Source organism: Propithecus coquereli, unplaced genomic scaffold (genome assembly GCF_000956105.1).
Source record: "Propithecus coquereli isolate 6110/MARCELLA unplaced genomic scaffold, Pcoq_1.0 Scaffold29, whole genome shotgun sequence".
Lineage (NCBI taxonomy): Eukaryota > Metazoa > Chordata > Mammalia > Primates > Indriidae > Propithecus > Propithecus coquereli.
In genome coordinates this window covers 1,558,748-1,582,104 of record NW_012148507.1, presented here as the reverse complement: position 1 = coordinate 1,582,104, position 23,357 = coordinate 1,558,748, and the positions used below count along the sequence as shown (strand labels likewise).

The 23,357-nt window shown below is 42.6% G+C and overlaps 1 protein-coding gene across 1 annotated transcript in view; it reads right to left on the bottom strand.

Annotated features, from left to right (window-relative positions):
* Nucleotides 1-5,260: 5,260 nt before the first annotated feature.
* ICK (intestinal cell (MAK-like) kinase) overlaps nt 5,261-23,357 on the bottom strand; it is a 70,445-nt gene continuing 52,348 nt past the window's right edge. Inside the window, exons 7-15 of the mRNA XM_012648601.1 lie at nt 21,436-21,568; nt 20,578-20,749; nt 17,996-18,163; nt 15,567-15,887; nt 13,219-13,409; nt 12,951-13,099; nt 10,809-10,937; nt 8,206-8,328; nt 5,261-7,190 (exon numbers count right to left, since the gene is read on the bottom strand). Of these exons, the coding sequence (XP_012504055.1) occupies nt 7,036-7,190; nt 8,206-8,328; nt 10,809-10,937; nt 12,951-13,099; nt 13,219-13,409; nt 15,567-15,887; nt 17,996-18,163; nt 20,578-20,749; nt 21,436-21,568 (1,541 nt within the window). The 3' untranslated portion in view covers nt 5,261-7,035. The remainder of the gene's footprint in view (nt 7,191-8,205; nt 8,329-10,808; nt 10,938-12,950; nt 13,100-13,218; nt 13,410-15,566; nt 15,888-17,995; nt 18,164-20,577; nt 20,750-21,435; nt 21,569-23,357) is intronic.

Sequence of the window (23,357 nt, the reverse complement as noted above, 5' to 3'; positions counted from 1 at the left end):
CAAAGCAGACTCCCACCTTAAAGCCTGAGGGGCCTCATGCCACAGAGCAGCTTGACATGAAAGCCACCCACGGCTGTAAAGAAAGATTGCAAAATGTCAGCCCGGGAGAAGGGACCCAGGCTCCAATTCTTAAAAACACCAGGTTGAGCTCCTTCCCTCCCCTTTCTCAGTAGAACGCCTCGGTTAATGGGGAGCTAATTTCCCAATAAGAAGTATTCTTTGCTCCTCAATAGAATGGGCCACAGCTGCTGAGTTCAGAGATACTATCTGTACATACCTTAAGTTGTGCTTAGTAATGAGCTATGTGTTCCTGTTTCTACAGATAAAAGAGTAATTAGCTAAGACATCTTGTGACTATTAGGGGAGACTTGAAACTTCTACACATTGTAACCCACGAGCTTTTCACATGAAATCATTGTAATCTATAGCATGAAAAAGAAAATAAAAATGGGTGCTAGATTTCAGTCAATGCCACCTGGGTCACTGGAATGCTGGTGGTCCCCTGACTTCCTCGCACCCTTTCGCCTTACTTTTTGTGCCCATGTCTTTGTCTCTTCCATTTCTTGCAGCACATACTGCCCGGGGACCTGGTTATATCGGGGGCATCATGAACCCCCATAAGGGTGGTGCTCAAAAAGTAACTTGGCTGGTAAATAAGTTAAAACTTTAAAAATATATTACAATTGTCAAGGCTACATTATGAAACAGAATGCAAAATTCACATGCATTTTGAAGTTAAAAACTATATGCCTTCAAAAATAGTTCTTGATTGTAAAGGCAGTTTCTGTTATTTCTCAGGCTAGAGTTGTTGTTATTTTCGTCACCCACGAGGGGCTCTTGAGACTACCTTGCTTAAGAAGCCTGCAGTGCCAAACAATTGCACCAACTAACATGATCAGATTTTATTTTCAGGAGATTTCTCTGGCAGGAGTGTGGAAAATGATTTGGGACGTTGAGGGTAGAGAAAGAGATCTGTTAACAGTCCGTGTGAATTACAGTAGCATCATGAGGTTGAAGAATATGGGTAAGAAAAGGTGAAATATTAAGGAGGTAGGCGGTACAGGATTTATTACTCAGGTCAAAGGGAAGGGAGGAAGAGGAAAAGTTTAGCGTGATACCCCTTCCCAATACACACAAACACACACACACACTCATTCTCTCTCCTTTTCCATCATCCTTGTCTGCTTTTCATAACATTTATTGTCATCTTATATACAATCTTAACATTTATTTATCTATCCATAGATTTACTAGAATGTAAATTCCATGAGATTAAGGATTTTAGTCTTTTTTTTTATCCTGCTAAGTGTAGAGTAAGCAGAGACTACTTGAATGAATTAATGAATGAGTGAATGAATGAGCAATACTTTGGTTTCTATGGGTGGAGGAGGAAGCCAAAGTTTGGGGAAATGGGTTGATTTGTCTTTCCTACCTATGAGGCATCCAGCTGGAAGTGTCCACTAGACAGTTGAATAAGGCAGTGAAGACAGAACACAGGACAGAGATGGATGAAATTGTCAGCAAAAGGGTGAGTTCATCCAGAGAACGTAGGCAGGGTAAGAAGAGAGGCAAGTCAAGGACCACTGGACACCCCAAGACCTAGAAAACCTTTCAAATAAGACTAACAGTATATGTTCAATTTCATCTTTCTAATTCTGGCTTATCACAGAAATTACTCAGCTTAACATGAGTAAGAAGCTGTATTTTCTAATCCTTCTGAAAGTGATCATTCTTTTTTTGTTGTTGTTTTTAGTCTCTAATTAAAGAAGGCTTATTGAACATTTATTCCCAGGTCTACTGGATTTGATATAAAAATAAATCCTAAAATCCAGTTCTTGCCTTCAAGGGGTTGATTATTCCTTTAAATTAACATATAAAATTGCATGTGTCTATCATGTATAACATCTTTTGAAGTACAATCGTCCTCAGTATCGTGGGGGATTGGTTCCAAGATCCCTTGCGGATACCAGACTCCAAGGATGCTCAAGTCTCTTACACAAAATGGTGTAGTATTTGCATATAACTTACTGCACATCCTCCTGTATACTTTAAATCATCTCTGGATTACTGGTGTCAATGTAAATAACAGAGGCTGTCTAAAAGAAATTTATTTGGGAATAGAGAATTGCAATGGCAATACACGTGCCAATACACACATAAGCTGTATGTGTATTCAGGGAGGTAAAAAAAGACAAAGGGTTTTAAAGGGAAAAATGGGGAGGATTACCTAATTGTTTTGAAATAATTATCCTTTGCTATCAAGATAAATAACAAGAGTGATGCCAGTAATTTTTGTGTAAAGCCTTGTGCAAGGTTGTGGTTTTTATAGTCTTTTGTGACAGTTTTTATCAGACATTGAAACCAAGCACTTATCTCCATTTTCTTAATTCTAATTGATTGAATCATATCAAATTGCTGATATCTTACTAGTTTAACCTTCAAAAATGACAATTTCAGATGTCCAACCTTATAAAATAGGGCGACATCATCCTAGCAGCCTTGTTCACCTGAAAGAATAACTGAGGTAGTATCATAAAACTCTATTATTACGGCCGGGCGCAGTGGCTCACACCTGTAATCCTAGCTCTCTGGGAGGCCGAGGCGGGGGGGATTGTGTGAGCTCAGGAGTTCGAAACCAGCCTGAGCAAGAGCGAGACCCCGTCTCTACTAAAATTAGAAAGAAATTAACTGGACAACTAAAAATACATAGAAAAAATTAGCCAGGCATGGTGGCGCGTGCCTGTAGTCCCAGCTACTCGGGAGGCTGAGGCAAAGGATCGCTTGAGCCCAGGAGTTTGAGGTTGCTGTGAGCTAGGCTGATGCCATGGCACTCTAGCCCGGGCAACACAGTGAGACTCTGTCTCAAAAAAAAAAAAACCTCTATTATTACACAGCCTTGTGAAGAAATGAAAAATCCTGTTATAATAATTCTACCATCCTATGACAGGTACCCCAAGGCCATTTTATTCCTTTGAAGGCCCTGAAATCATCCTGGGGACCCCTGGAGTTGCCCTGGGTCTGGGACAGTCTTACTCATCCCATCGAGCTGTCTACCCACCTACCTACCTGATATACTTTCAGAGGCCCTGGGAAGTCCCTTCAGCCTTAACCCTTCACCTGTCCATTCAGTCATGGCTAAAATTGCTTGAACAAAAATCAAGAGCTTCAAATCTTGGTTTAAGAGAAGAGTAAAACAACTGGCTTAAATTAAATTCAGCCTTAGCTATAAGTGACCGGTGTCAGATTCTATTCTAACAGCAGGTTTTCTCATCAGGAAGGATGACTGAGAGCTTGAAACAACTTCGTCAGGGCTTCTGAAGGGGCAGAGAGTGCCCACCACGATGCCAGTAAGTTAGACAAATGCCCACGATTATACAGTAAGGTTGCTGTGTTCTATGAGTGAGAGGCACACTTAGGAATTCACCAATACAAGCATTAAGAAATTATAAAACATCAAAGTTCCATATGAAATAATGTACGAAAATTAGGAAATACTAATGGAAGAACATGAAAACAAAAACAGAACACTCCAATCAACTTTTCTTAAACTGCAACTTTATTTGGAGCAGGAGAATTTTCCTTACATCAAGTTAACATTTTTAAACACCTTAGGATAAACTATTCAAAAAGCAACATTTTATTTCAGAAGGGTCTTGCTTAAGTGGTTTTCTGTCCTCCTATCTTATCATTATGAATATTTGCTTTATAAATAAATATATCATCAGTTACTCCATTGTAATCAAATCAGGTGACTAAACTGCTATCTGTGTTGAGATATCTGAGATCAGAAGACTTTGTTCAGGTCATTTTAAATTCACATTAGCACAGTGTCTGTAAGAACCTGATAATACAGATTAATGATATTTGTCTCCAGTTTGTCTTCTTAATGGTTTCCATGAGAAAGTCCTCAAAATAAATTACATGAAAGTACAGTACGTTTGGTTGGAAACTGTAAAAATAATTCTAAAAGGAAACCACGTACATTAAACACATTGCTACAGTATGCTTAAAATGACATAATTAGTATGCCAAACATTTTCTTATAAACATATTGCTTTTGGTCACACACTGAGTTGAAATGGAGAGCCTAAATTCCCTTTTTCCCTTTCCTAAATGGCACAAAACAATGACTTGATGGTAGGGAAATCTACTTCATGAGAAAACGTGGTGCCCATTAATTCCGACGGTACCTGTATTTGCACTTTTTAACAAAAGAATTCTTATCTTATGTTGATGTATTCAATTTTTGATAACTCCAGAAGATGACACAGTGCCACTTTATTAGATGTATATAGTCCTCTAAGCAAGAAATGTGTCTAAAAAATTATTTGAAAATCAATTTTCTGCCTTCATAAATCCTATCATACATGAGCTGGGTGAGGGCTTGGTAATTAATAGAATTTTATTAGAAAATGAACAATCATGCCCCAAGCAGCTTTTATGCAAATACAGTTGTCCCTGCTGTGTTTGCCCCGGCTGAGGCACACCAGGGTCACTGAACCTTTGGGCATGGAATGAGAACCAACCCTGTACCATTTCCTGATGCCCCAGAAAGCTTTCTGTCTATAAATGAGGTATGGTCATGGATAGATACAGTTAAACTCATCATTCCTGTTGGTGTCTTGCATTACCTTTTATAATTCTATAAAAACTAAAAATATATGTGATAGGTAGCATTTTATTTTCACTTCAAAAATGGTCACCATTCCCTTCAACAGTACATAGCTTGTACACACAATTTGTCCTTTACCCATTTCAGGAGGGAAAAGTACTTCATAGGATTTTGCTAGTTCTTTAGAATTTAGGCTTTTTTCAGTCTTTCCAGTTTTCTCAACTACACATCAGCTACTTGATTTTCATATGAATAAACATGTTTGGCTTCCCAGGGGAAGTTGTTTGCTGTTAAACAAAGGGAAGAGTGAAAGGAAGAAGAAAGTATTTTCTGAAGTTGAGCCCTACTAAAGTATTAGAAAAACAATTTTACAATGTGTAATAACCAGGTAACTAGCTTTTTCATTAGAAAAAATGTAACGACCTTAACATAAGCTAGAGTACCAAGAATATGATATTAAATGATGTATTTGCTTCTCTAAGGGATATTTACAATTTAAACCCAGCTTTCTGGCAAGGTTAAAGATTAATTTACTTTTTATATATAATACAGAAAATGAAAATAAATAGTAACCTCATAGTAAAGGACTCATCTCTGAAAACACATTTTCTGATGCTTTAGATAATGAATTGAGAATATAATACAGAATTGAATTCAGCTTCAAGTTGTGCTTGCATATATATTTTCTGAAGCTTTGCCGCCAGCTTGGTAACAGGAAAATACCACCCATCAAATCCACATCCATCATGTGCTTATTTCATGCCCCTAGGGATCGCAGTGCTTGGCCAAGTATATTTTTGAGTCAGAATCTCCAAAACATACATTACTCCCTGATTTTAGGTTAGGACCCTTTGGAAACCGCAGTAATTTATTCAGGCTACAACATATTACTAATATAAGCAATCATTTACCAACTCATTAAATTGAACCATGTGAAAGTCCCTATATCCATTGAACCCACCACTTTAACCTACAAAAATGATCATTTCATACAGTTCAACTTGCTGCCTCCTGGAACCTGGAACCAAGAGGACGGAGTTTGAGCCCTGGGAGAATGAGTCAATACACTGCTGAGATCCCACTGTGTTCACTGGTGGTGACCTTCCCTCTTGCCTTTACGGTGACCATGAGTAGAGGCAAAAGTGTCAAGTGTCATACAGGGAGGGATGAGAGTGGACCTTTTTTCTTTTTCGGTCTCCAAACTAGCTTTGTCATTTTCAAAATTGCTGTAAACATTCCTCTCAATGGAACAGCCTCTGCCCAACAAATAGAGTTCTCACTCTTGAAAGAAACTGCACCAGGGTCAGGAGTTCAAATGCGGCATGCTATGGACACTAACATCAGGCAACCGTGGCTTCCTAGCTAAGTGGAATCTCTGCCATAACTCTTTTCTGCTCCCCAAATTGTCCTGAGAATTTGGCTAGGACAGAAGGTTAGTCACTGGCTGTTCTAGCCAGGCCTGAGAAACTGAACTGAATATAAAATTCCATTTCAGTTATTATAATCGAAAACCTTCTGTTGCTTAGTTTTCTGGTCATGTGTCTTGGCAGGGATAGAAATTTCATTGACTGTGTTAACTTTTATGTTGAGAACTGCTGAAAACCTTTTGATGTGGAAGTCTCACCTTTTATGGGTACTTATACAGTTTGATTACAAAAATGGGAGAATACAGAATGTGGTGGCATAGTATGATTAAGTTTGGTTTCATTTGATATCTGCAACCACATTAAAGGGTGTTGTAAAAGTTTCAAAATATATTTACTTATAGTTCTTTCATCTGGGGAGCAAAAATAAAACAAAGTTACATAATAGTACTTTTAGAACAGAACAGTGGTATCAAAAAAATCAAACCTTTCACATGATACTAAGAAAAGTAGAGGATCACTTTTCTAATGTCAGTCCAAGAAAGCCTGAAGTAAGGACCTAACGAGCCACATTTAAAATTTAACCACTTTACAAATATCCACATACAGAGTAAATAACTCTCTATGTCGCACAGCCTTCAATTGCACCCTTGTTGCAATACTGCATTAATATTATTACATTTTTCAAAATCTGTATAAAATATTATCTGGAACCCCAAAGGAAAAATCAATTAATCTTTAAAAAGTCCCTTACAAAGTTGACTGTATAAAATGCTAAAACATAATCCATATATACAAAATGCTGTTGTTTAAGAAAATAATGGGACCCAGTTTTAGAATAAAATAATTTTATACAAAAAAAGGGTATTGCATTCAAAACAATATTTAAAAAAAAATTTTAAAAAAGAATATTGAAATGTCTTAGTTCAGAAGAATAACTATAAAGCGTTGGTTTGCTTTTATACCCTCTGCACATTTCTTGCAGGTGTAAAACACCAGTGGGCTGCCAGAAAGTGTCCTGCTTCTCCCGGCGAAGGGCTTCATCGCCAAGATGGTCAGTCACCGCCGAGACACGTACTTGGAAGCCCAGTCTGTCCGGCCGTGCACTGGCTGGGCGGCTGGAGGCCGTGGTATCAACCCAGGAGTGCTTCTAGGCTGTGTGTGGAAGAAAGGTCGCCCAGGATGAGGTCTCATGGCCTTCAGGGAAGAATAACCTGCAACGACAGAAGAAGGCTGGCCTAACTGACGTGGGACCCACGAGAGCAAAGTGCAAATAAATGCGTGCTAGTGACAAAAACGTCAGAAAATGAGTCTTCCCAATTGCAGTTAAGGACAACCCCATTTTATAGTTGTCAGGCCAAAACTACTGGTATCATTCTTGACTCCTCTCTCTTTTTCATATCCCTCTTATAATTTGTTAGCACCTCCTGTTGGCCCTCAGAATCTGGCAACTTTTTACCAACTCAACTATTACCACCCTGGGCCCAAGCTAGCATCATTTGTTGCCTGGATAATTGCAACAGCCCCCTCATTGGTTTCCCTGCTTCCCACCTTGCTCCTGCTTCAGTCTCATGACAACCAGCAGCTTAAGGGAACCTGTGAAGATGGCTCTCAGATCACCACACTTCTCTACTCAAAACCCTCCAGGGGCTGCCACGTTGCTCAGAGTCAACGACAACACGCTTACAGTGACCTGCTGCAAGTCCTCATGCCATCAGGCCTCTTGTCACCCCGACCTCATCTTGCTATGCCCCCTCATGCCACTACTGTCCTCTGGCCTCCTTGCTACTCCTTGAATTTGCCACGCTTGTTCTGCCTCAAAGCCCATGCACATAAGAATCCCATGTCTAGAATAGTCTCGCTCATATTGCATGCTTGCTCAATGACAGCCTTCAGGGTTTTACTCAACAATTCTTTTGTGGTGAGCTCTTCTCTGGCTACCCTATCTGAAACTGTGATCTGCACCCCATGCTCCAACTGCCCCAACCCTACTTCCTGCCTGCTTTATTTTTCTCCTTAGCGCTATCAGTAAGCATCTGACTTATTATATTCTATATAGTACTTATTTGGTTCATTTATTTTCTGTAGAGTGCAGGTTCCCTGAGGGTAGGGAGTTCTGTCTCATTCGTTGGTGGACCCCAGGCCTACGACATGCCTGGCACAAAGCAGTTGTGTTGTTCAATAACTATTTGTTGAATCAATTCATGAATAATCTGAAATAGAACTTACCAGGGGAAGGATTTGGAATAGGTGCCAGGTGTACCCTCTGCATAGCAGACCCAATTTCTTTTTTCAGAAAGGAAGGGATATAATTTCCAGTCAGCCCACTAGAACTTGTAGAGCCGGAACCAACTGATTTGCAAAAGCAAAAGCTCATTACTACAAAGATATGGTACACAAGACGCCAACAGTGTTAAAGGATAACAGTGCAGAGCAATAAAGAATTAAGTTTTTACTTTTGGGAGAAAAAAAAGAATTATGATGAAAACAGTGAATTCTGAGCAGAGCATTCTACCACACCACACTGTCAGAAAGACCAGGAAGGGCAAACACAGTGCTGTTCCTCTAGACAGCAACCAAACAGAAGGTTGTTTATTTGTTAATGTAAAAAAGAGGGAAATTCGAAATTTTTCTTTATTTTTTGTAAAAGTAGCTTTAGCCTGTTCTGACATTTGCTTTTTTCACTCCATAATATAGAATGGTTATCCTACCATGTCAGTCAGCATATACAAATCCTAGAGTATAGCTAAACCACAATTCATTTAACCATTTCTTGTTGATCAGTGCACAAGTTATCTTAAATTATTTAACTATTCCAAATGATTACATATTAAATATTCTTGTCCAGATTCAGAAAAATCTAACCATTATTTTAAAATATTAAATATATTCACTTTCTATGTCATTTCCATTTGAGAGTGCTTTAAGGGCAGGGACTGTATGCTACTCATGTTTGCATTCAGGGACATTAATGGAATGCCTTGCATATAGTGGGCAATCGATTAATATTGGATGAGTGAATGAACACCTATGATGCTTACAGGTACACATGGGTAACGAAGAATGCTATTATTGTCCATTATACAAATGGAAGTTCTACCATTAGGCAAAGGTGGTAAGTGATAGAGTTACTCTGTCTTCACACCACTGAGTATTCTCAGCAGCTGCTGCAGGCAGAGTGGGAAACATGGTCAGGAATGCATGTGTGAGGGGTTGTGTTGGTCAGCTGGGGTGCATTTTGTACTTTAGTGAATGAAGAAATGTGGGAAAAGAATTTAAATAAGTCACAAACGGGAAAAAAGTATAGTCAATAAACACAAGAAAAAAGATGATGAACCTCATTAGTAAACAGGACATGCAAGTTCAAATCACAGTAAGATACCATTTCACACACATCAGATTAGCACAAATTTTAGTCTTGACAGTACCAAGTGGCATCAAGGATGTAGCACAACTCCCACACCCTGCTGGAGAGCAATTTGGCAATATCTGTAAAGTTGAAGATGGTTTACTCCTAGTTAATACACTCAGAGAAACTGTTACACATGTGCACAAGAGAGTACGTACAATAATGCTCACTTCAGCACCTTTTCTAATAGCAAAAATTGCAAACAACTTATGTGCTTGTCAAGAAGAGAAGGAATAAATAAATTACGGTCTAATATAAATAATAAATTATAGTATTGTACAGTTATATATTGTATATGTTATATAATACGATATATATATATACTTCCTACACATATATTTATTACAATGAGTGAATTGGCAATCTAGGATTATATTCATATAAATTTCAAAACATGCAAAACCACACCATGAATTTCATATACATTTTTAAAAAGTGCACGCTGGAACTGGAGACCTTTATGCTAAGTGAAGCATCTCAGGAATGGAAAAACAACCACCACATGTTCTCACTAACAATTGGCAGCTAACTGATGGGCACACATGGGCACAAAGAGATGTAAAGGTCATTGGAAATCAAGAAGAGGAGGGGGGAGGGGTAAAAACTTATCTATCGGGTACAATGAACACTAAACACTATTCAGGTGTTGGGCACACTAAAATCCTGACTTAAGCATTACAAAAGGTATCCATGTAACAAAAACATTTGCATGCCCTTAATATTTTGAAATTAAAAAACAAAAAAGTGCATGGGAATGATAAACACTCAAATCATACTGAGGTGGAGGGTTGGGGGAGGGGAAGAGAAATCGGGAAAGGCCTAGACACTGGGCTTCATGTGTATTTGCAAAGTTCGATGTCTTATGCTGGGTGGTGGGTACATGGGTGTTAATATATTATTGCTTTCTTTTTTGTTTTCCTTAAAATAAATAAACACCTAATGGATGAAGGCAGAAAGAAGTAGAGCCCAGATGTGCACCCAGCAATGCGGAAGGGGAAACAGCGCGCGGCAGGAGCTGCCTGTGTGGGTGAAAATGACATGGAACAAGGCAGACCCAGCCAAGGCCGACACCCACCACAGCCAGGGCCTCAGACATCAGGCTTGGCAGGAGTCTGCAAAGTGATTTTTGTTTTTCCCTTGAGCCAGGGATGACTATACTCTCCAGCCACTCTTGAGGGCAGACCCCCATGGGAGCTGAGTGGGTCCCGGGGGCCTGCTGCCGAGAGAGAGAGAGAGAGAGAGAGAGAGAGAGAGAGAGAGAGAGAGAGAGAGAGAGAGAAGGGCAGGGCTGGAACAGAGGCCTGGGCTTTCACACCACAAAGGCCCTCGTGGTGCCACAGCTCATCCACGGCTCTCTGTACCCACCTTGCCCTGTTCAGCGGATTTGCTTTTTGTCTGTCAGGAGCTAATAATCATTACTCACCTGAATTTATTTTGCTGATTACTGATACTGTCCCTGAAGATTTTCCAGACAAACCAGAACTAGACCACGGATTAGGTGGAGTAAAGTCCTTGCCTGAATTCGAGAGTATTCCATTTCTTATATTTATTCCTAATAGAGAAGAAATGATTTTAAAATGCAAAATACATATTTAATCTTGCACCAGACTAGAAATTAATGCAGAACCCAATTTGTCAAAAACTATGGTGCAATAACCAAAGCAAAAACTGACTGTGATGATGTCAACTGATAGATGGCAGAGGAAAGATGTTGTCTCACTTGTGGGTGCCTGAGAGAGGCCTCTAACGCTTATACCAACACATCTGTCCCACGTCTTGACCCTCTGGTGCTGTCCTGGGCTTCGGTGCTCCTGGACGTTCTAATCTTCCCCCTTCACAAACCACTTTCCTTCAATCACCCTAACAGCTTCTTGTCCACCCCTCCCCCAGCCCTGCAGCCTTCTGCTCCTTTTCTGTCCCTTCTGTCCCCTGAGGCTCCATCTTCTCACCTGACCTGGACCATCGCTGCCACCACGCGCTGATGACTCTGGTCCGTACCAACAACCCTCACTGAAAATGAGCCCTCACATCCAAGGCCTGCCAGACCATGGCCTTGACCTCCACCATCTTGACCTCAAGACAGACCACTTTCTCTCCTGGCTGCTCGTGTTCTCACAGGCACTGCAACTATTTTTCAGAACGGAAAATGTGAATTCGTCTTTTATCTTTCTCCTTCTTCCCCTAGAGACAAAAAGAAATAATTCTCCAATCCACTCGCTGCTCCTTACTGCCTAGGGTTGCTGTAGCTTGCGTCCTCTCTCCTCTCACACCTGGATCACTCTACACCTGTCATCCGTTCCCTCTTCTTCCAGGTCATCCTGGGAACTGCCAAGCCACTCTTCTAAGACCACGATGTCAATCCTGATGAAGACTGACAGTGTTCAGAAGCCCTATTCCCAACCAGAGGGCGAGGAATTTCATGGAATAGGAGGGCCTGACATTCCCAGCCCACTCCCTCCCTTCTGACCACACCCCTGGCCCTGCCACGACTCTCCTCACTCTCCTCATGACAGTTACAGCTTGCTGGGCCCTCACTTACTCTGCACACAGATATAGATAAAACCACATCACTCCTCCAATTAAAATCCTTCGTGAACTTCCCACTGCTCATGAAATAAAATCCAAATTTCTTACAAGCTCCCGAAAGCCTCCTTGTACTGCATACTATATCACCTCTTCTCTTACTATGTTACTATGCTCTGGCCACACTGGCCTCTGCTGCTCCTCTCATAGTCTAAGCCCCTTCCTGCCTCTGGGCCTTTGCACTTGCTGTTTCCTCCACCTGGTGTGCTTTCCCTCAGTTCTCTGCACATTTGGTTCCTCCTCATTCTTTGGGGCCCAGCTGAGTCGCTTCCTCAGAAAGGCCTTTCCTGACGACCTTATCACCATCTGTGATTACTGCTGATCTCTTTGTTGAAGTCTTTCTCCCACCACTGGCTATCAGCTGCGTGGGGCGAGGATGGTGCCTGCAGGGCTGCAGGAAGCCACCATGTAGCCTACAACGTGAAGGAGTTCCCTGGAGCTGTGCAACTCAGTGGCCCTACTTGGTTGTTTTGTTTGCCATAGAATTCCCAGTGCTTTGCACACAGTAGATGCATAAATACGTATTCATTGACCGAATGAATTTGTGAATGAATGATTGGCTAATGCCATAAGCTTGCAATATGGAGAATACAGAGAAAGGCTTGGGTACCCACCAAACTATAGTGCTGACATTAGTACTACCCGGATGGTGTGCCTAAGTTCCTACCCTGCTTTCCTGGCTGGCAACTGCTCCTAACCCTGGACTGGTGGAGGGGCGTCAGACATGCTGCCTAACTCTTATCACTTCCTCCCTCCCCGGGGGCTGGATCTGGTTTCTTTTACCAAATTTCTTATCTTAGGGGACTATGAAAGATAAAAATGTAAGGCCTGGGCTTTAGCAAATATTTCTATGATGTTCTCACCAGTTCTGAAGAAAAGTCCCCAAGGACTTGCCTTCTAAAACAGAATCTTTATGAATATGTGATTCCAAGGACAAGGTTTCTTATCAACAATCAATGTAAAGGCAAGTCAGGTATATTACCAGGCAAGTATCGGGAGTGCTTCAAGTAGTGCTGCTTGGCTGCGGATCTCAGGGTTGGCGTGTCCCGCCGCTGATGTGACATCTGGGTCGGGGCGCTATTTCCTGTACCCACGGGCTCAGAGGGCTTCAGGTCCAAAACGCTCTCAAATCTGAATTGAGAGAACGTGGCTCAGGTCAGCATGAGGGGGACAGCGCACCATCAGATGGGTACAGATGATCTCAGGAATCCCACATCCAGTGTGTTTACAGATACAAGCAGCGCACTTGCCTGCAGAGAGTGTCATCACTCTGTCTCTTCTTGTTTTGCAGGTCAATCCTGGTGAGGGATGGACTGAAATCGAAGTCCTCCAGGTCAGCCCAATCTTCAGAATCCTTTGATGACCTGGAAATTAGACCCCACCTTCTCCTGCTCTTTGGCTTGATCTCACCATTTTTGTGCTCTAGGCCAGCAAGGATCTTCTGTGTATATAAGCAGATGGGAGGAAAAAGCAGGACTTGTCATTAATAAAGCTCATCCATGAGTAACCCCCATTCTGAATTTCCCGTTATGAGAAGGAGGATTCTGGAGCACAGTGTTCCCCAATATGCCCTGCTTATCTGGAAAGGCAATCGTGGAAGCACATTCCCAGACCTTTGGCCTCACCTGTCCTGCACACGTTATATTGATTGTCATCCATTCAGGACACTAAGTTGTATAAAATACGGATTTAAAAAAAGAAATTTAAGATCCTTCTCACATACTAGGAAGATGGCTGGATTCTCATTCAGGCCTCATCCCTTAACAAGTTAACATGATTTCCACTGTTATAAACAGAGATGTAAGAAATCCTGGCTAAGATGTCAGCCAGCCTGCTCTTTTACAGAAAACAATGCAAATAATGCCTTCTTTGCCTCCTTAGTAGACCTGGATACTATCTCTTAACTAGAGAATTAGCTACAGCAAAAAACTTGCAAACACACACCACTTCCAAATCATGGGCTAGGGTAAAGTGAACAGGCTAGCGATGCAGTCCTTGCAAGCTCTGGCCATCTCACGCTGTGCCAGCTGGGAGCCAGTACTTAGCAAATACGAGTTGTCAGAAAAAGTACCACTTTTGCATAAAGGTGCTAGAAAGTCAGACTCTTCAAACAGCATTACAAAACTAATGCAGGGGCTGGGCGCGGTGGCTCACGCCTGTAACCCTAGCACTCTGGGAGGCCGAGGTGGGCGGATTGTTTGAGCTCAGGAGTTCGAGACCAGCCTGAGCAAGAGCGAGACCTCGTCTCTACTAAAAATAGAAAGAAATTAATTGGAGAGCTAAAAATATATAGAAAAAATTAGCCGGGCATGGTGGCGCATGCCTGTAGTCCCAGCTACTCGGGAGGCTGAGGCAGAAGGATCGTTGAGCCCAGGAGTTTGAGGTTGCTGTGAGCTAGGCTGACGCCACGGCACTCACTCTAGCCCGGGCAACAAAGCGAGACTCTGTCTCAAAAAAAAAAAAAAAAAGCTAATGCAGGCTAGAATCCCTTGTCAGGTGATCATTTTATTGAATCCAACACTCATGGTTTCCTTTTGAAAACCAGGGCAACAGCATAAGAAGGATCTGGGCTCAATTAATAGCCCAGCATTAACGGCATTCATGTGAATAATACTCTACAAATATCAGTATGGCACTTTATTATTTTCAAAGCACCTTCACAAGCATCATGGCTTTTGATCCTTATGAACGACCTTGTCTGGTAGGCAAGACATGCATTATGATCTTCATTTTATAGATGAGGAAACTGAGTCCGCAGGGATTAATAATAACAATGACTAACATTTATTGAGCTCTAACTAGGTATGCTAGGTACTATTCTAAATTCTTTTCAGGTATTAACTCATTTAGTCCTCAAAACAATTGTATCAGGTAGGTGCTATTATTCTCTTTATTTTATAGACGAGAAAATGAGGAGCAGAGAGACCGGGGGGGAGGGGTACACAGGGTATCGAGCTGTCCCATAGCAGAGCTGAGGTTTGAGACCCTGGTGATTTGGCTGCAGAGTCCAGCTCTCGACCACCTCCCCACTGCAGCTCCCAAGGGGCTGCATCGTCAGTAAGAGGCACAGCCAGAACCTGAATTTAGATCTTTAACTCCAAAGCCAAGGGTCTTTTCACAATTTCATGCTGTTGCAAAGATGTATCTAACATAATTAGACCTTGTGTATTTTTTCTTTTTTTTTTTGAGACAGAGTCTCGCTTTGTTGCCCGGGCTAGAGTGCCGTGGCATCAGGCTAGCTCACAGCAACCTCAAAGTCCTGGGCTCAAGCGATCTTCCTGCCTCAGCCTCCCAAGTAGCTGGGACTACAGGCATGTGCCACCATGCCTGGCTAATTTTTTCTATATATTTTTGGTTGTCCAGCCAATTTCTATTTTTAGTAGAGACGGGGTCTTGCTCTTGCTCAGGCTGGTCTCAAACTCCTGAGCTCAAACGATCCTCCCGCCTCGGCCTCCCAGAGTGCTAGGATTATAGGCGTGAGCCACCGCGCCCGGCCAGACCTTGTGTATTAAGAAGGAAAATGTTTCGCCCAGTAAGTGGGGTCGGAAGAGGAACACGCCAGACACAAAGCTCACTGGTGAACCCTGAGGCTGCTCACCGGCTGAGGGTTCTTGTTGTGGACGGATGGGAAAAGCAGTGGGCTGGGCTTGTCCTCCTGGAGCTGGCTCGGGTGATCTGCCCTGGAGGCCTCTGCTTTGTAGGGGCACATGAGATGCTGAGGGGGCTGGCTGGCTTGATGCGGTCGTGCAGAAATCCGCATGTGTGGCTTGGTCGGGGGCTGGGCAGGAGGGGCTGGCTTAATGTGAGGAGGTGGGCCTGCCTTTTCCAGGGTGTCTTTGTGTGTTTTTCCTGAATCCTGAAGGCTCTGTGTGATGCTGCCCAGTGGGTGTCCAACCTGGAAGTAAGGATATCGAAGCGCCTGAAATGACAAAGATGGCTTTAGGAGAAATGTCTCGTCAGGAAAGTTAATACCATCATGATGACTGGGCTACATTTCATGTGACTAGTTTACTACAGTTTCTTAGCCCAACCCACCTATAAAAACAGCATCCTGAATTTGCAACACCTCTTCTGATTTTCCTTAACTAAGATGCCATAAAATATATGTTCTGGTTACAACACTTTAAATCACTTGGATAAAGTATCCAGTTACAATGCTGCTACCTTCCCTACTTCTGGAAAGCACTGTGGCTCAACACAGATCCTGGTTTTGTAGCTTATGTGCTATGTGTCTTAAATATATTTCACTCTTCTAAACTTATTTCCTCATTCCACAGAGAGAGAAAAAGCTAATATGAAACTGAAAGAGCCAAACATGATCCTGGAGGACTCTGAACAATCAAGTACAAAATGAGCAGGCACATACATTTTTACCCCAGAAGTGCCAAGGGTGTAATACAGGGTATAGTTAAAGCTTCCCTATCAAGAACAACTAACAACTAAACCTTGTCAGTTGCTCTGGATAATTGAGTTTTCTAAATCTTAAAGTTCGGGGGTTTACAATTCTTTCTGAAATATTCCCTGTATTCTCTTGTCTTTTTGAATGAAAGGCATTGAACATACTTTTTCTTAGTGAGTCTGGAACATGGTTACAAACATCCGTAATGATTATATGTAAGTACAGGTACAGGGGCAAATAATGTGGATATTCTAGACTCCGGCATCCAACGTGAAAGCCTTCTCTGTAGGCACTGTAAGTCTCAACGGATTTGGGGGGTATTTTTAACTTTTCTGGTACTATTCTTAAAAGCACATATTCCTGTCTTGGTTCCATGTTACAGAATCCTTTTCTTTTCATTTCTGGCATGTTATCATTTAAAAAACTGGGTTTATCAAAATGCCTCCTCTCTGCCCTGCAACCATCTGTGACTCTCACTGCCAGAAGTACACTTTTGAGAGCTTTCCAAACCTCTTGCGCCTTCCAGAGTTTTATGGCACTAAATCATGGCTCTTTCTTCTCTGAGCCTTTGGAAAACTGCTTTTCTAAACTCCTTAATTATTCCTCCAACTATCATCTCTCCAGCTATCACAAATTCTAACATCACATGGATACTTCCTTAAGATATCCCCATCACTTTTGCTTAGCCAAATTGTCTTCTCTGATTAGAACTCGTCATTTATTTCCTCCCCTGAGCAATGTAATTGTCAACGAGACAAGTTGAGAAGGGGCCAGACACAACTCATGCGAGAGGAGGCTTGCAGGAGGCATGTGAGCATATGAGCCGATAGCATTACCACGCCTCCTCCATACCTCTTCTTTCGGGTGCATTTCGTAATCTCAGTCAAAGTGGCCTGGGGGAGGGTGGGTTGAGAAAGTAGGAGGATGAAGTCAGCAGACCTGACTTTACACTTTAGGTGAGTTGGTTGAATGGTAGTTGGTTATACTATATCTACTAGTTACTGGAGGATTGATTAGGGTAAATCGCTTAAGTTTTCTGAGATTCAATTTTCTCACAGAAGTGAAAACAATGATGCCTATCTCATGGAGTCTTCATTGGGTTAAAAATCACATAAAATATACTAAGGCATCTGCAAACTGTAAAGTGCTATAGAATGCTAATTGCAGTTATTATCCTAGCTCTGTCTCATCTGTCGATCTCTCTGTCAGAGGTAAAATGAATGAGTTGAACTTTACAAGGTATGAAGTTGCCTTTTAACAAGTGCTGGCTTAAAAACAAAATACTACATAATCTTAATTCATAGACAGTATATTTGAAAACATCCTCCAAAGACAGATAGATGTATCTGTTCATTTTCATTTCCATATATATGGTGATGTATCATGTGAATTATATGCTGCTTTTCAAAGCAACTACATTAAACCTTAACGACTTTAACTGCACAACAGCATGTTTCAAACTATTTTAAGTTCTTATACCTCATACAGTACACCATCAGTGGTATTGAATGCTATTTCTCACCCACAATACTGAAATAAAGTATTTCCCATGCAACTGATAGAAATTATTCAGGGTTACATGTGAACTTCATAAGAAATGCATCAAACAGAAGAAAGTGGAAGAAAACCTGACTAGCTGTTGGTCGTTTCTTGGGATCCCACTGCAGCATGTCCCTCAGGAGCTGAATGGCTTCACTACCAGCGTTGGGAATCAAGGTCTTTAGGTTATTGGGTATGCACTGGGGCCAGCGGAAGTTCATCGCACTTGACAGTTGGTAGCCTTCAGGCCAGTCGGTCTGAAAGAAGGAAATGACAGAAAACCTCGCTCAGCCAACTGCTGAGACACGAGTTTGTATTCTGACATGTGTGCCTCGAATGGAAAGGCAATCACGCAGTCACCCCGCCTGTAGGCACTGCCGCGGCACCAAGTGTGCTCAGACACACGGTCGTGTCAATGAAGAGACTGAGGAGGACAGGAAATCTGGAGAACAGTGGAAAAGACACTGGGTTTGTCCCCAACTTGTTTTATAACCTTTACATAAGATGGTCTATCTCCTGAGATTTGGGGGTTGAACCAAATTAGTATTTCTGCAACTGTGTTCCATGAGGCAGAGGTTTTGAAAACTGCTAATGAAATATTTTGTGGGGGGAGGAAGATAAAATAAAACACTTCGTTCCTGGTCAGATAAATTTGTGAAATCCTACATATTCCTATACTTCCAGCTTGATTCAAAGCATATGAGCTGCGAAGACCAGCAGTAAAGAAAGCTGTTCCACCCAGCGTCAAGCCCTCTACTTTTCCATGTTTCGTATTTATGGGACACTGAATGTTGGAATGAAGGAAAGTCCTGAACAAGTGGTCAAGGTTCCTTCTAGTTCTGAAACTCTGCTATTTTATAAGATACACCCTAATGTAACTGCTCTCTCCTCACCTTTTTGAAAGCCAAGTGGCACTATGTATAGCTTATATCATTCATTCACTTAGATAGTTCTGAGCTGCCTACTATATGCTTAGTGCTGTTGGATATCCAAAAATAACCCAATGTAAATCCTGCCCTTAGGGATATTACTGTCCTTAAAAGAGAAAATAGGACATTTATTAAAAAACACAATAATACAGAGTAAAAAGTGACAAAGGCCACAAGAGAGGTACAGATACAAATACGCAGAGGAGGGAGAGATTTCAGCAGGGGACTTGAGAAACCTTGAAGAGGTGGCATTAACGATTCGTTCCAATGATTTTTTTAAAAATGTTGAGGGTCAGGCCGGGCGCGGTGGCTCACGCCTGTAATCCTAGCACTCTGGGAGGCCGAGGTGGGTGGATCACTCAAGGTCAGGAGTTCAAGACCAGCCTGAGCAAGAGCAAGACCCCGTCTCTACTAAAAAATAGAAAGAAATTAACTGGACAACTAAAATTACACATACAGAAAAAATTAGCTGGGCATGGTGGCGCATGCCTGTAGTCCCAGCTACTTGGGAGGCTGAGGCAGTACGATTGCTTGAGCCCAGGAGTTTGAGGTTGCTGTGAGCTAGGCTGACGCCACGGCACTCTAGCCCAGGCAACAGAGTGAGACTCTGTCTCAAAAAAAAAAAAAATGTTGAGGGTCTCGTTTGTATCAGCAACGGAGCTGGAAGCTGGCAAAGCAAACACAAGACAAATCCTTGCCCTGACTGAGCTTATGGTGCAGGAAACGGGTATGTCTACAAGCAATTATATTAATAACATAGGACAGGGCTGAAGATGGAGAGGACATTAGAGAAACAGTCGGAGGGAGATAATTTGGGGCCTCGGAAGAAGAGCAGGATTTGGCCACGGCATTCACTCAGGCGAGGGGGTGTGTGCAGAGCGCAGAGGTGGGGAACTCCAGGGCACACAGCCAGGAAGTGTGCGGGGACGCAGTGGGGAACAGACACAGGAGTCGAGGGGGCTGGGCAGTGGGGAGTCGGCGAATATTTTGGGAGAGGACAGGGCCAGAGCTGTTTTTTAGGAGGCTGAATCCGGCCAGTGACTGACAGACCAGCTGGTAGGAAAAGACTCAAAGGCAGAAAGATTGAGAAGACACCCTCAGACACAGGCAAGGCGATCATGGTCATCCGTGATGGCAGCAGGGAACTTGAAAGGACGAGAGCCACGTGAGATGTAATACAGCCATATTCAGCAGGATTTACTGACCAACCTCTTGGATAAAGGGAAAGGGAGTAAGGGAAGGAGAGAAGGTAAAGCTGAAACTCAGCCTCCAGGCTGGGGCTCTGGGGTGAGGATGGGACCACACGCAGAAATGGGAAAGAAGAGAAGGGGAAGGGCGGGTGGCAAACAAAGAGCCATCTGTTTCAGACGTGTTGAGCTCAAGGTGATGGTGCCAATATGTGAACGGAATTATAGAGGAGGGAGGCTAAGGCTAGATTACACAGGGGAGACTTCTGAACAGGCAGAAGCATTGTAGCCATGGAAATAGAGAAGCTCTACACAGGAGGTGAGATGATGCGGAGCAAAGCAGAGGGAGCTGTGACAGATTTCACACTTAAGAGTAGAAGGAGGAAGAGAAGCTGGCCATGTCCGAGAACGTGGGCAGTGGCGAATGACCGAGGTCAACAGAAAGGTTCTAGAACGGGCAGGCGCTCCACGGTGCCAGTGCAGCAGATGGCTGGAGGGGAGGGGACATGGGAAGCTGCTGGCTTTGGCCCACAGGCCTTTGTTCCCTATTGTTACCTTTTTCGGTGTCCCCAACACTTGGCAAATTTTGAATATCGTGTCAATTTCACTGGCCCCAGGGAAGAGCGGCCTGAGGGTGTAAACTTCTGCCATGATGCAGCCCACGGCCCAGACGTCGATGGGGGAGCTGTAGTTGGTCGACCTCAGGAGCACTTCTGGAGCCCTGTACCTGGGGGGACAAAGGTTAACCACTAGCTATTGCTCCCACTGGTCAGAAATCAAATTACATAACAATTCTCGATGAGAAAGTTTGTATCTCTCTGTTTTCTTTCTAGATCACTGTGTCACATGGGCTTGTGATGACTTGGCAACTGCCATGGCTATTGTCGAAAAGCAGTGCTTCTCTACTGCATGGTATTTTCTACTGAGCGTTTCTCTGCAGGAATCTTCCCTACAGCATCTCCGAGAAATACAAAGAGAATGAGAAATAGGGAGAGGGACAGGGAGAGGGAAGGAAAAAGAGAGAGAGAAACTTGTGTGTAGTCTACTTCTTGGTCATGGCAAACTGCTCAAATCAAATTCCTAGGGGCTGAAAGTTTTTGCAATAGCAATTAGATGATTTTCAGACAGGTCTTTTGGAGAATCTTTTACATACCTCTTTTGGGAAACCGTCCTCAGAAAGGCCTACATATAAAATCTTATTTATATTATGGAAAAGCACAACAAGATTCCTTTCAACACTATTTACGACACAAGCTTTTAACCTCATACAATGCCAATACACCTACAAATATGTGTTGCAGATTGCATTGTTTCTCTTAGTGAAAAGTAAATGTGACTTTAATAATATTCTCTGTCTAACAGTATCTTTCTGAAGAAGTGCAATTAAGTAATTTTGAGAAAAACAGTACTTACCATCTGGTAGATACATAGTCTGTGTATGGAGGTCTTGATCGGATTTCTCGGGCCAATCCAAAGTCTGCGATTTTCACAAGTTCTGGTCCCATACAGAGGAGGTTCTCAGGCTTTAAGTCCCGATGGAAGAAGCCTGCAGAAACAGAGAGGAAGGAATCCAGAGGCAAGTTTGTTTCTGCATTACTCTTTGCAGCTGCATTGCTCTTCTCATAACAGCTGTAACTTAAAAAGCATTCTGGCATGGCACCAAAGACTCCACACATTCATCCCATGGAGAATGTAGAGTCCTTTGAACTTCTCTCAGGACTTCATTCATTTCTCTTTGCAAAATCATTCAAAAGTTGACCTTTGTAATTTTTTTATAAGAGAGAAAACTTCTTTGAAAATACCAAAACTTGGTTATAGCCTGAGATAACTTGCAAAAAGAAGCTGTCACTCGAGGGAAAAAGATCATTCCTACTTTGCCCAGGTCAGCCAGAAAGAATTTGAGATTAAAACCATTTCAAAACACAATGGTCTTATAGGAATCGAGAGTTTATACCACAGCAGAAACACAATTATAATTTTTACTTAAAGAAACAAGGGATTTATGAATCTGACCTCCTTTCAGATTCTGGTGTGTTGCAACATATGTTTAAATGTTAAGTGCTTATTACTTTGCCTAATGAAGAAGCACGGAGGAACATCTGCAGCTCACACGGTGAGAGGCAAAGATAACTCATCACATGGGAAGTCCCAGAGCTCTGGAGGGGCAGGCAGGAAACGGCCAACACGGCAATCTTCCAAGTGCACTCAAACACCCAGTGATTGGCAATATATGTCTCTGAAAACCCCAAACCTCCACTTACTGAGGGTGTCACCAACATAGACACCATTCAGTGTGACTCTCAATCTCAACAGGACACCAAACTGGAAATACAACTCAGCTGACGCTGCTGGTGCTGACATTTCTGTGCTGTCATTACAGGTTGAGCATCCCTAGTTTGGAAATCTGAAATCAGAAATGCTTCAAAATCTGAAACTTTTTTTAGCACCGACATGACACTCAAAGGACATGCTTAGCGCAGCATTTTGGATTTCGGATTTTCAGATTAGTGCAGCTCAACTGGTATGGTATAAAGCAAATATTCCAAAATCTGAAAAAATCCTAAATCTGAAACACTTCTGGACCCAAACATTTCAGATAAGAGATACTCAACCTGTATCAGTGCTGTGGAAGCTGGACTCTAACTAGAACACTATGGGAGAAATCAACAGGCATCACTGAAGATCGACACCAGTCCTGGACGACCTCTGTGCGACATGCTCGAGTCCACATCTCTAACGTGCCTTTTCTACCCTTCTCAAGACTTCGGTCTCTAATTGGATAGCAACTGGATGCCACTATCATCCCTGTGCGAACTTAGCCCAAACCACTCTTCTCCTCTCCCAGATCACCTCTCCTTCTTTTGATAAAATTGCCAGGCCATTTGTAGTTATGTTGGAGCCACCCTTCCCCAGAATGTCATGGGATTGGTCAGATTTTCCATCGAAATATCTGCCTCTTTCTACCCTTTCTCACTGCCCCTCCCAACCCTCGCTCTCACTGCCTGTGCCTGCGATGCCACTTTCCCGCAGGCCTTCCTTTCTCACTCCAGCTTCTCTGGACTCCCACCCCTCCTGACAATTCAAACACTGCTTTTCCCTTGTCACTCTCCCAGCCATGCAGAAAACCTTCCATGGCTCCTTTTTAAATTATTTAACAAGGCTGAACTCCTTTCATTCTTCCTAAAGAGATAAACTCATTTTCTTTTTTTTTTGAGACAGAGTCTGGCTCTGCTGCCCGGGCTACAGTGTCGTGGCGTCAGCCTAGCTCACAGCAACCTCAAACTCCTGGGCTCAGGCGATCCTCCAGCCTCAGCCTCCCGAGTAGCTGGGACTAC